This window comes from Polypterus senegalus, chromosome 6 (genome assembly GCF_016835505.1).
Source record: "Polypterus senegalus isolate Bchr_013 chromosome 6, ASM1683550v1, whole genome shotgun sequence".
NCBI classification, from domain to species: domain Eukaryota; kingdom Metazoa; phylum Chordata; class Cladistia; order Polypteriformes; family Polypteridae; genus Polypterus; species Polypterus senegalus.
In genome coordinates this window covers 1,717,553-1,729,878 of record NC_053159.1, presented here as the reverse complement: position 1 = coordinate 1,729,878, position 12,326 = coordinate 1,717,553, and the positions used below count along the sequence as shown (strand labels likewise).

The following is a 12,326-nucleotide window of genomic DNA, read 5'->3' as shown; positions in this document are numbered from 1 at the left end:
CCTGTTTATGATATGTGCTGATTTTTCCTGAAGCATGTGTTGTACAGAGCTGGTCACTGTTGGCTTCTATTATGCCATAGAGATTTTGTCTCTCATTTTAATAATAATAATAATAATAATTATTATTATTATTATTATTATTATTATTGTTATTTACATTTATATAGGTCTTTTCTCACTACTGAAACAGCTTCATTGTGTGGAGAGTGTGGAAGAGATTAAATTTAGATATATTAATCGAATCTTAAATTTAGTACCTCCAACTACTAGAAACCTGGCAGGAGAAGAACCGTTCTGTACGTCTTTTAATGTCACTTCAAGAAGAGGGCGCATTCTCATAAGCAGTCTGTTACAGCCCGGTTAGAATGGCCAAAATATGAAAGGGTAGAGGTCTGTTTTATAAGCAAATGAATTTACAGAACAGTGTCACTCAATAGCTTATACTCAAATGACATATACAATACAAGTCAATCTTGTTAATTTTCTGGTTCTTCTTATACCTTTGAGTTGAGCCACCACCCTTATAATGTCTGTGCATATAACAAGTGTCCATTCTGATTGTGTAGGACGCCTAATGTCTTCTTAGTCATCCTTCAGTACTTTTTGTATATAACATCAGCCTTTCTTCTGGAACTTTCTTTACTTGACCATCTCAGTATTTTTCCTAAACCATTTCTTATATTTCAATGTACACTCTGCAAACAAAAATACGGTTACATTTGAATTCTATTGTTACACCTAAATTATTCTCTCGCAAGAGCCTCTGATGTGTAGCATCCAGCTGGATGATGTGGCGGTAGCCATTTTTACATCAGTATGCCCACCACACATCAGCTGTTAGGTGTTAAAGTGGTGAGAGAGAGACCGCTAAGTAGAGACAGGGGATAATTAGGGGCCAGAATGCCTAGGCCGTGGTGGGCATTTTAGCCAGGACATCGAGATACGCCCTACTCTCCACAATGGATCTTTTATGACCACAGGGAATCAGGACCCCGGTTTTGTTTGAAAAGTTGAGATCAAAAATTTTTGTCAGCCACCATTACAAAGTAGTGATGTAAAGAACATATAAAATAATATGGCATATTTCTGTAAGGATGGTGGCTACTGGTTTTCTTTTCCCAGAAGACAATCTCCACTTTGTTGCTTAACTCCCTTGTCGCCACTTGAATTTCATGTGTGACAGACAGAGGAGTTTACACCCAGTGAAACATCAAATGAAGAGGTTATTGGCTGGAGGGAATTTTAACATACGAGGTATAAAGAAAGTTGTGACCATCATGTACCACCAAGAGATCGGTTAATGGCTCTGGTGATGGTAATTACCTGCCAAACCAGAGGATGGCACTGCATGCTAACGCCTTCTGTCTTCCTCCCTCAGCAGAATGGATGACTGACAGCCACTCCACCCCTGACAACACTTCCATTTTCAGCCCTTCTGGACCCTCCTCTTCCTGCCAAGTGACTATATAACTGAGAACTGGCCATCTTGTTGTCATTTTTGTTTTGAACTTGGCGTCTGGAAAGACGACTTCACAAATGATAGCGCGCTGCATTATTGTGCATTCCTTCAAATGATACGGGGTCACCATGGTGGTCCATCAACTCTTTCACTTTGTTGTGTCTCCTTTTTACAGCATGTACAAATGTCCTCTCTGGTCACTGACAAATAAATGGTTACTGCACCTCGAGGTGAGACCGAGTGTTTCTTGGATGGTAAGGCCTGACAGGTCAGAAACAAGTCGGAGTGAAAGCCGAAAGTCCAACCAATGTGTCATCAGAGACAGAATCACTAACCAAAACTTGGTGACCTAAAACAGAAGCTAATATTCTTAAACATTAAAAAATAAATAAGTGAATAAATTCCAATTTTAAAATGGCACATGGTAATACATAAATAACAATATAAATTAATTCTGTAAGGGGAAAAAACCTGAAACGGGTGCAAACAGCATCCCAAAAATCCACCGGAAAATAAATGAAAATTTGAAAGAAGATGCCATTCATAACAATATTACACTTTTGTCTTCTTCTTCTTTCAGCTGCTCCTGTTAGGAGTTGCCACAGCGGATCATCCAAAATTGTTGTCTGCATACTGATTTGGCAAAATTTTACACCGAATGCCCTTCCTGACGTAACCCTCGCCATTTATCCGGGCTTGGGACCACCACGAAGAAGCACACTGGCTTGTGCATCCCCTGTGGCTGGGTTACATTTTTGTCGTTTTTATAAACTAGGTGGATACCTGCCCTCCAGTACTGAAATTCAACCTCGGCTTGTTATGATCTGAATTGGTTATCTTTTTGAACTTATTTCTGAGTTCTTTCTGTTAATTCTTATTTCTTTATTTAGTTTTTTTAAGTGCAGAATTTGTTTCTTGCTTGATTTTTTTTTTTTGTAGTTAGGATGCTATTTTAAGTAAGTTACACATTTTTAGATTTTTTCCTCAGACCCGCCATTTTGTGGCTTCGTCATTGTAATGTGATGACCCCTGATTAGGGGACGTGGTTTTGGAGGTCATGACCTGTGCCTCATCGTGAAATGGGTTAAAGGTCAACAAAATTCACTTCCTAGTATCCAAGTTTGTGGATAAAACTAAACTTGATATGCGTTTGATTGGCAGTCGGTGTCTGTTTCTTTGGCATTGCGACTTTGACTTTTGGGTACTGTTTCTGAGGTTGGGGTTTAGGTTGTTCTAATTTTACTTCTTATGGTCACCTCCATTTCAAGCCTTTCCTTATGTTTGACAAATGCCCGCTTGTAATAAGGACAGAGTAGGCTAAGCTGTAGCCATCTTGGAGTTTTTCCAGATCTCGCTGGGGTTTCTGATTGCTTTCACTCCATTGCCACCATACTGTACCTTGACATTTCTGTCATTCTGTATTCTTTGCTTTTGAAAAGGTTTTGCTTCACATTCTGGTTCATATGAGGCAAAACACAAAACCTAATAATTCTTGAAATAGAATAAAGAGCACTTGATAAAATATATAGTCTAGATATTTCTTTTTGCTATCTTTAATTTGAGTGTCTTAGTACACAGAGCTAATCTGAGGCACTCCTAATATTTTCTTCAAATGAGATTTTCCTTTGCTACAAACAGCAGTAACATTACTAAGCAGAACTGACTCCATTACTTTTTTTTTCCAAGGGCAGATCTGCGTCCTGCCCTGCTCAAAATATTTGTACTTTTATTTTCAATAACGCAGGAGAGGTCACATCAAGCCTCGGCCTGTAGTGCATCCTTCAGCGGGAGGACGGTCTGCTGCTAATGTGCTGCAGTCAATGAAATGGAACAGATTAATGGCCTGGTTTGTAAGAAGGAATTTGTCAGGTCTATGGTCTCGAATTAATGGAAAAATATTAAACATTAATTCTGTATTGTTCAGCAGAAGGCTCCCACTGAAGCATAAATAGTATATCAAAGTTCAATTGTGTGCGCAGCTGTACCGAGTTTAAGGATGAGTCTGTGACGGGCTTCAGAGTACCTGTGCTACCCTCATTATGGACTTGTGCTGAGCTTTAGTCTCTCAGGCGCTCTGAGGACCCGTTGAATCAGATTGTCTGGTTCAGGCCTTTCGCTAAAGTTGACGTGGCTTGCTCGCTTGCTTTAGTAATTGGTGTGATTCAAGCAGCATCATTGCCATAAATGTTTGGTGCCTTTAAAGTACTGTTCAGTTAGAGACGTGTCTCTTAAAGGGGGCCATTATATCATCATCTCCCGTATTAACCTTTCAAGGTGCCATCCGTCAGTGTGATTTATGCTCGTGCCAGTGTGGCATTTGCTTCCCAGTCTTTGCTTGAATCACCTCACACAGTCCTAGAAAACGCTGTTTGGTTGATTGACCAAGTGTAAGTGTGCAGTTCATGTGCCCCTCCAGGACTGGCTCTTTCCATACACTGGTCTTGGACACCCCTTGACCACCCTGAAAAGTAAAATGCAGATATTAGCTCAAAACGTCCTAGCAAGTTTAATACCTGGATTATTAAACAGTATATTTTCCAATCGGGGAGTGCGTTGACTTGACTCCATTCGTGGCAACCTTCTGCTACCTGCCTGTCTTTGACAGTGCAATGTGGCAGTCACATGATAGCAGAGATGTCTCCTCCTGTCATGTGACTGGCGTAGTCGATGTAGACAGCGTCAGCGTGTCAGAGGAGTGACCAGGGAGGGACACCTCGATGAGGCCTGACAGACAGTAGTACATAAAAAAGACAAAATAATTCCATATCATTCCACTGGTGAAAGGGTCTGATTATTAGGACCACCGCAGTAAACTGATCGTTTCTGTAATCTAAGGCTCCATTACAAAGCACATGGAAACAGCATGCTGTTGTGAAGCAGAACACAATGGTCAAAATGACCAGGACCTCGCTGATCAGCCTCACCCCAGGTAGCCTGACCCTAATGTGTAAAAAACAGCAAAAATTAGAAGATAAGACACAGTAGAGAGGCAAGCAAAGTTCATAACCGGAAGACTAAAATACGAGCACGACATTTTTATAGCACTTTTTTCAAACATCGAATACAGCCCAAAGTGCTTTACAAGATGTCAAAGAAATAGTTGCAGGAAAAATAAAAATAAATAAATGACATGCATGATGCAAAAAATAGTAGGTGAGAATTAATCATACACACTTACATAACCCAAATAAAGAAGCCATAGAAAAAGTCTGATGCTATAGGCCCAAAAAAACATGTCAGGGGCACAATACTGGAGAAGAACAAAATCTAAATCTGCAGGGGTTCAAAGCCAAAAGACCACCTGGATCCCACCTGCTGAAATGATCCTGCACAGCTTTGTTTTGTTGATTCCTTTTTCTTTTCCCCTTCAGTTTACTGTCATCGCGTCTATGAAATGGGGACCCCCCATTGTGGACCCCAACACTTTATTTTGTCCTGTTTCCTTTGAAGCCACAGTGGACAGTTTGTCGATGTTACCTGAAAGAATTTGCGGTAAACTGTCCAAACAGTCAGGGCAGATCCTCCATCCCAGCCTTAGCATGTGTTGGAAAGCAGGAGCTAATGGCTTGGAGACAAAGATCCTGGAATAGCAGAAGGAAAATCTTAACAACCAAGTTAAACAATAAGCCCACTAAACTTATCCCCCACATAACATCCATACATGATCGGTACATTCAAAGAAGAATGTGATAAACTTAGCTTTCTAATTTCTGTATTGACCCCAAGATATAGAAATAGCAGTTTAATTAATTAGGCTAGGAGTCCATTTAAAAACAAAAGCTGGTTGGAGGAGACTGGGGTTCGAGGCCCGGGTGTTCCTTGTGTGAGTTTGCATTGTCACTGGCAGCCGGGGTCCTTTTCTGGGCGGGACGCCTCTTCACTGCATGGACCAGGGGAGCAAGCCTGGTCAGAACAGTACCTCCCCCAGGACGCTAGATGGTAGCCCCCCGTGGGTGGCAGTGGTGCCTCAGATTCCCACGGGACTCCATGAGAGATGGACTTCCCTACAACCCTATTGGGATCCAGGGGTGCCACCAGGGGGTGTTGCAGTTGTTCCTGAACCCGTGTGGGTAGTCCTTTCACCACGCCTGGAAGTGCAGCCAGAAATACGTCATCAAACACCTGGAGAACTTCCAGGTGGGTTATAAAAGGAGCCAGCAGCCAGAGTCGGGATGTGAGGGACTAAGCTTTCCGGAGAGGAGCGGTGAAGAAAGGAAAGTATTGTTTGCAGTGTTGTGCTTTGGACTGTGTTGTGGGGACGGGGAAGAAAAAATCAAAGCACTTTATTTTAGTGGTGTGCCTCCCTGTCTGTCTGTGTCGGGTTAAGCGCTGGTATAGCGCCATCTATAGTCACAGCATGTTCTCCTCTTGTCCACGTGAGTTTGTTCCCACAGTCCAAAGACATGCAGGTGAGGTAGACTGGTTATGCTAAATTGACCCGTGTGTGTGTTCACCCTGCAATGGATTGACATCCCATCCAGGGATTGTTTGGGCCTTGCGCCCTGTGATTGCTGGGATAAGCTCCAGAGCGTGTGGGTTTGAAAGATGGATAGACAGACAGACAGACAGACAGATGAATGGTCCCCCAATTTACAGCCACATGGGGGACTGCGGGACTTCTGCCGAGGAAGTGATGCTGGTAGTCTACACAAGTTGGGGTTTACCAGGTAGGAAGTCCAATACCCAGTGGCTGAGAGTGGCGACTTGGTGATCAATTCTGAGGGTATGGCAGCAGCCTTGTGAAATGCTAAGCTCAGATCAGAAGGGTTTAAAGTAATGTCAGTTTTCACAGGGCTAAAAGAAGGAAGTGGGTTTGAAGTTGCAGGTCAAGGAGCTGATTTCTTTATTTATCTTTTAATCACTTCAATCTTACTTTCTAATGTCTTTGAAAAGCTCTTATCTCTGCTTTAGCTTGACTTCAAATAAAATGATGTTTACACAATGACAAAGAGCAAAGCGCAGACTCCGTTCATTTGTGAGGGAGCCTCCTCGGTGATTCTGATCTGAATGGCAGGTGTTTCCTGGCCTGTCACCAAGCGCTCTTTTTATCAGCTTGTATTTTTCACAAGTTATTTTAAGCACTGCGGAAATCTTCATCTTAGCTTCTTAAAGATGGTGCAAGTGATGGTCAGACACTACAGTAACCGGCACACAAAATTCATTATGGCACTCAACTCTGATGTGATTTGCTTTCCCCACAGTCATATGAAGATTTCTGCTTTGTTTGCCTTATTATCTGAAGTCGTGATTGTATTGAATTTATTTGTATGCTACACAGACATTCGCAAAAGAGATTTTGAAGTAAATTGGCTAAACCCTCACCAGTAAAAGTGGACAGAAATTGGAGCAGAGTGATGGACTCGGTAAGAGACTCGCTCCACTGCTGACCTGGGCAGTATGTGTTGTGTGACGGGCCGCATCACAGACTTGACGCTTTTTTGTACAGTTTCCAGACATTAACTATTTACAGCTTTAGCATTTTGGGATTAAATAACGGTAGACTTTTCTTTCCTTTAGTAATGGGGACGGTGCTCAGAGATGCACTTCAGCAAAGCTTCTCCGTGGCAGCATTCAGAATTGGTTACAGTTTGTAGAGTGTCCTGCCCGGAGATACAACAACAACAGTAACATTATTTCTATAATAATGTTAAAAAAAAAGCTAAAAGTGCTTTACTAGACGCCAAAGAAATAGTTACAAGAAAAGCAAATTGAATTGAGTAAGAATAATAAATAAGTAATACACAATAGATGCAGTGCGAGCTTATTGATCGATGCAAGGCTCTACAAGATATTGACATGTGCCTGGGCATACAAGACCACCATCCTGTCAGTTGTCTGCCATCATGGAGCAGGGCACGTGTAAGGTGCTGGCACACGTGTAGAGAGCTGCAGCAGCAGTGGCGCACAGATTAGCTGCACGTGCACAAGGAGGTGTGAATTAATATAGTGCGTTTCAATTGTAAGAAGGATGCCAGCTAGCTGGCGGCGCTGTATGTACAAATCATTGAATGGGTTCCTGAAGTCATTCACAGGGAATGGTTGGTGAAACTCCACTGCGATATAAGACACTTGGCATAGATGCTAGGGGTCGTGTCTTGGGCTGATCTGACCTGTTGACCTCTTGGAGAGCAGGAAGGATCGTGAGAGGCTTTTGTGTAAACCTCCAATTTATTAGTAGAGTGGAGGCAATCGTGGGTGTTGTGAACTAGGAGTCCCAAGCACTAAACAGTCCCAATAATACCTGCTAGAGGGGAATACCATTGTCAAACCCTGGCTAGTAATATGGGCATGCACCAAATCTTTATAAAATTAAAGATTTATTCTTCACATAAAGTATTCCAAACACACTAAAGCTCTGTGGAGCACAAAGGGCAAAATGGAATTGCAAACAAAGCCAGGAACGAAGGAACGTCAAAAAATCAGAAATCCAAAAGTTGACAGTAAACACAAGTGCACTCACCAACTGCCCAGCGTAATCACAAGGAACCGCCAGGAACTGTGTGAGGAGGTGGCGGGCAAGTCCTGGTGGTGATTGGCAGGTGGCCTCTCCTCTTGGGGGACCACCCACAGAACACTTGGAACATAACAGGCAGCTCATATACACAAAAAAAAAAAAATGAAAAGCAAAGTATAACACACATAAATAAAGTATCAGAAATGTACAGAGACACGGTGGTGGGTGCACTGTCTGCACTTTTCATATTCTTTTGGTTTTTGATTCTTTCTCTACTTCTTTGGGAGAACTTCCAGGATCTACTGTTCGTTGGAGGAAGAAACCTTTTTGCTCTTGTTTATTTTTACTGTAGCGCTCCAGGAGGTGCAGACGTTGTAAATCGCCTTTATTTGGCCCCTTTTGCTTTAGTATTTTTGCATGTCTTTGCTGGATTTGACTGCGTCACTTACTTGCATGACACGTATTTATCATTAGTGTCTTTTTTGCAGTAAAGGACAGCTTTTGTTTGCACCTCAACACGTGTCTGTGTGTATTTCACTCACTTCTGGGTTGTCCAGGCCTTAAAGTCATGCTGGGGCTCAAAGGACACGGGGCACCTCATGCTGTCAAGCACAAATATCAAACAAGGGACACTGGCAACTTGCTGAGCTCAAGAAATATGAGCTTTAAAGGAGCTGTGGAGTTTAAACAAGCAAATATAAAATAGAATATATTTTCATCACACGAGGAGTAACTTCATGTGTCATTGAGCAACTGACAGAGTGCACGTGTTACTTCTAGTTTAATTATAGCAGTGGCAGAAACATTGGGGGGCTCATGGCTACAGTTTCATTGCTTGTGTGTTATGGGCTGTGGGAGTAAAGTATCTCTTGACGTCTTCTGTCTGTCTATTCATTTATCGGCGTATCCATCTCTCTGTCTGTTATTGCCATTAAAAGATTCAGCAGCCGAGGACTCCAGTGATGTTCTGACAATTATTATTTATTTTTTTTAATCCTCCATTTCTTGGGCCTGGTCTGTCCTGAAGTCCCTACGTTTCCTAGGGTCTGGCATCCCTGAGTGACACACCTGTATAGCAGCAGGACAGTGAGGACCCGGCACTGTTTTTGTGGGCCTTTTTGAAGGCTTCACCTGTTTTGGTTTTTTGTGGAGCCAGAAACCTCACGCTTAGGAGTTTTTCAGTTTCAGTTTATATGGGACAGCCATGCTGCTTTGATTAACATCAGGCACAGTAAAGTCTTTGCTTGAAACTTTCATTTGTACAGCTTCATTTTTCATAAAACAAATACACCTGCAGAATTAGTAATCGCAATCCTTATCGTCACTTTCCTACTGTGGGATCATAGGAGACGCGGGCACGGCGAGGGTCATCTGTTCAGCAGTGTCATGGGCCCCACAGAGGGACATCTCACCATAGCCGTTTCATTCACAACGAGCACAAGAACTGCCATGGTGCCAACTGGAAGAAGTGCTGCCCATTTATACTGTTTACGTTTACATTGCAGGTTCTAAAATTGACCTTAAAAACAAAATATGCTGCCATTTGTCCAACTGTGTTTTAGGCCTAACACTTCAAGAAGAAAGTGGTGTACTTTGTAAAATAAAATAACTTTTTACTTTTTCCTCTGTGTTTCTTAAGCATCATGACAAAAACAAAGCTGCTTTCCAGTCCATCCAGATAACATTTATCATGAATATTAAAATTAATTCCTAGCCAGTACAGAGATGATTAAATTACCACAATAAACACGGTGAGCATCTGTTCCTTTTAGAGCGCTAAGACGCGGGAACATCTGATGTGATTTGAATAAGATATCGTGTTATATGTCTGACTGACTTGTCATTTATAATCCAATAAAAAAGAGAAATAATACAAGCAATGTGCCCCACAAACCTCATACAAATATTCTGGTTCAGTCCCAGACGGTCAATGCCTGTGTGGATTAACAAAAACCTTCCTCTTTAATTTCACAGGACTGCGGGTCACGATGCTGCTGTCTGCCTTCTTTATGGTCCTTGGGACGGGGCTGCGCAGTTTACCACTCGCTGATGTTGTAGTCAAGAAATGGTGAGTAGCCGCTTTTCACCTTCTCCTTTGTTCCTTTTTATTGTTCCTCTTGCTTTGCCCTTACTGGATGTCTAAAACACGACCCGAAAAAAAAAAATGCTTTCAGCTCCCAAATTGTATGCAGATTTTGTTTAAAGGAATCCTCCTCCCAAAATGGTATTTGTGTGTGTGTTTTGTAGTGATGACTGAGGAAACTTTTGAATCTCACATTTTCATGGAGAATGAAGGTAAAGTTTGATCCAATACAAGCCAAAGGTGACCAATGTTATACAATGGCAAACAACACGAAAATGTTTGGGATGATTATGTGTGTCACATGTCAGTTGTCCAGTCGTCCGCTCACAATATCCAAAACACAAACGTGATTTTTTGTTAACGTGTTGTTAAACGCTTCTGGAAAAATCAGTGCAAATCAGGAAACACAGATCACATGGGACTGACTTCTTAAATTAAAGATCTGCCGCTTCCCCTCATTCAAAGGTCAAGAGTTTTCTCTTCATTTCAATAAGTCAGTCCCATGTGATTTGCATTTCCTATTTATGTACTGATTTTTCCGGAAGCATTTATATAAACTTTACTAGCAACTAATTCCATAATGAATGCACATAAAAATGCAGATTTGTTTAGGCAGGAAAACTAATTTGTTTGAAACTGATTCATATAAATAGATAAATACTTTATTCATCCCCTCAGGGAAATTTGGGTATTAAGCCCAGCAATGTCTGTCTGGTCCTGCGGTGGGTTGGCACCCTGCCCAGGATTGGTTCCTGCCTTGTGCCCTGTGTTGGCTGGGATTGGCTCCAGCAGACCCCCGTGACCCTGTGTTCGGTGGATGGATGTCTATAAATGAATTGTTAAAGTACGGCCAGTAGACTACAGAGGAGAGGAAAACAAAACCTAGTGGTGAAAATAAACCTCTGGAGGGTCCACGGTCAGTCAGATCAGAGAAAATCAAAGGCACAGGCACAGTCCTGGTGACCTCGGCCTCCTGGCCGCCCACCCACTCCTAGCTACTCTGCAGTACAAGTCTCTTCTGGGCTGTCTGATCTGACGGCAGAATCCTTCCATCCTCGTGAATAAATAAAGTAAATTGATTTAACTTTGCCCGAAATATTTGCACAGGTGTGTGTTGTTACTGTAAACTCTCTTAGAGAGCCTTGAAGAAAATGTAATCAGACTCAGCAATTAGAAATTCCCTTCCAAATAATTCAAGCACAGTGTAATCATCTTTCTAGTCCTTTCATTGTGGCAATAAAATATTCAGTCGGAAAATGGAACGTACTGTTCTTGGCAGCATCCAAAGTTCTGTGCCGATCATCTGTCCTAAAGCTAGACGGTGGCATCTCAATTAAGCAGCAGACTCTCTTCCTTCAGAATGTCTTCCTACCAGATCTGTTGGTCCTGCTCTGTGCTTTCTCTCCTCTGCTTGTTTTTTGCTAATAAATAGAGGACAGCGGAGACATCTTGAAATGCAATTTCACTGTAGGTTATTGAGGCGTGGGACTGGGAAGCTTCAGGGCACTGCCACAGATACTGCCCTGAGAAATAAGCAGCAGGAATATTCTACGCCTGACATAACATGATGGATTTTGTACTCCAGAAGATATGACGTGTACCTGTGGGAGATGGAAAACTGATGTGGATATCATCTTTTGATGTTCACCTTCTTGTTGTTATTTTGTAAGCTGGCCAAGTTGTGTCTGCCTTGCTACTGGCTTCTTTTTATGACCATTTCTACAGCTTTCCTGCAAATATCCGATTGCCATTGTACTTCTACTACTGCTAATGTGCCTGACAAAAAAAGTGTGGTAGTTTACACAGTTTAAGGTTGCATGACATTGAATCAGTGGATTTCATTTTCCTTTTTTTTAAACCTGATCAGTCGCTGGCTGGACGGACCGATTCTCTGCAGATGGCAACTAAACAAAAATCACTTGAAAAGTCATGTAATATGATAGGGCCTTCAGTTTACAGCACTGTCGAAACCAGTGGTATCTAACTTGGAGGCTAGTCTATAGCAATGAAGAAGTGTCTACTAATAAGAGGAAGAAAACCTTGCCAATCGACATTACCAATTAAAAGAATTTAAAGTAAAAGTAAAAGCATTTCTTCCTGTTTTGAACTCCAGACCCATGTCCTTCCATGCAGCCATGCACATATACTTATTTATTCCACAACTCAACCTTGAATTGAATTAAGTCGATTTGAGAATGTTATGTTATTGTGATGTTCAAAAACAACATAAAGAAGGGTACGAGCCGATGTTGATACTCAGTAACGCACATGTGCGGTCACTTCTGCAAGACTGTCCCGTTATGGTGTCATTGTTATATGAAGGACATGCA

General features: G+C 41.9%; 1 protein-coding gene across 1 annotated transcript in view; it reads left to right on the top strand.

Moving 5' to 3' along the window:
- The window catches only part of slc49a4 (solute carrier family 49 member 4), a 123,870-nt gene that overhangs the window by 17,947 nt on the left and 93,597 nt on the right, over positions 1–12,326 (top strand). The window contains exon 2 of the mRNA XM_039755228.1: positions 9,888–9,981. Coding sequence (XP_039611162.1) covers positions 9,888–9,981 — 94 coding nt within the window. The remainder of the gene's footprint in view (positions 1–9,887; positions 9,982–12,326) is intronic.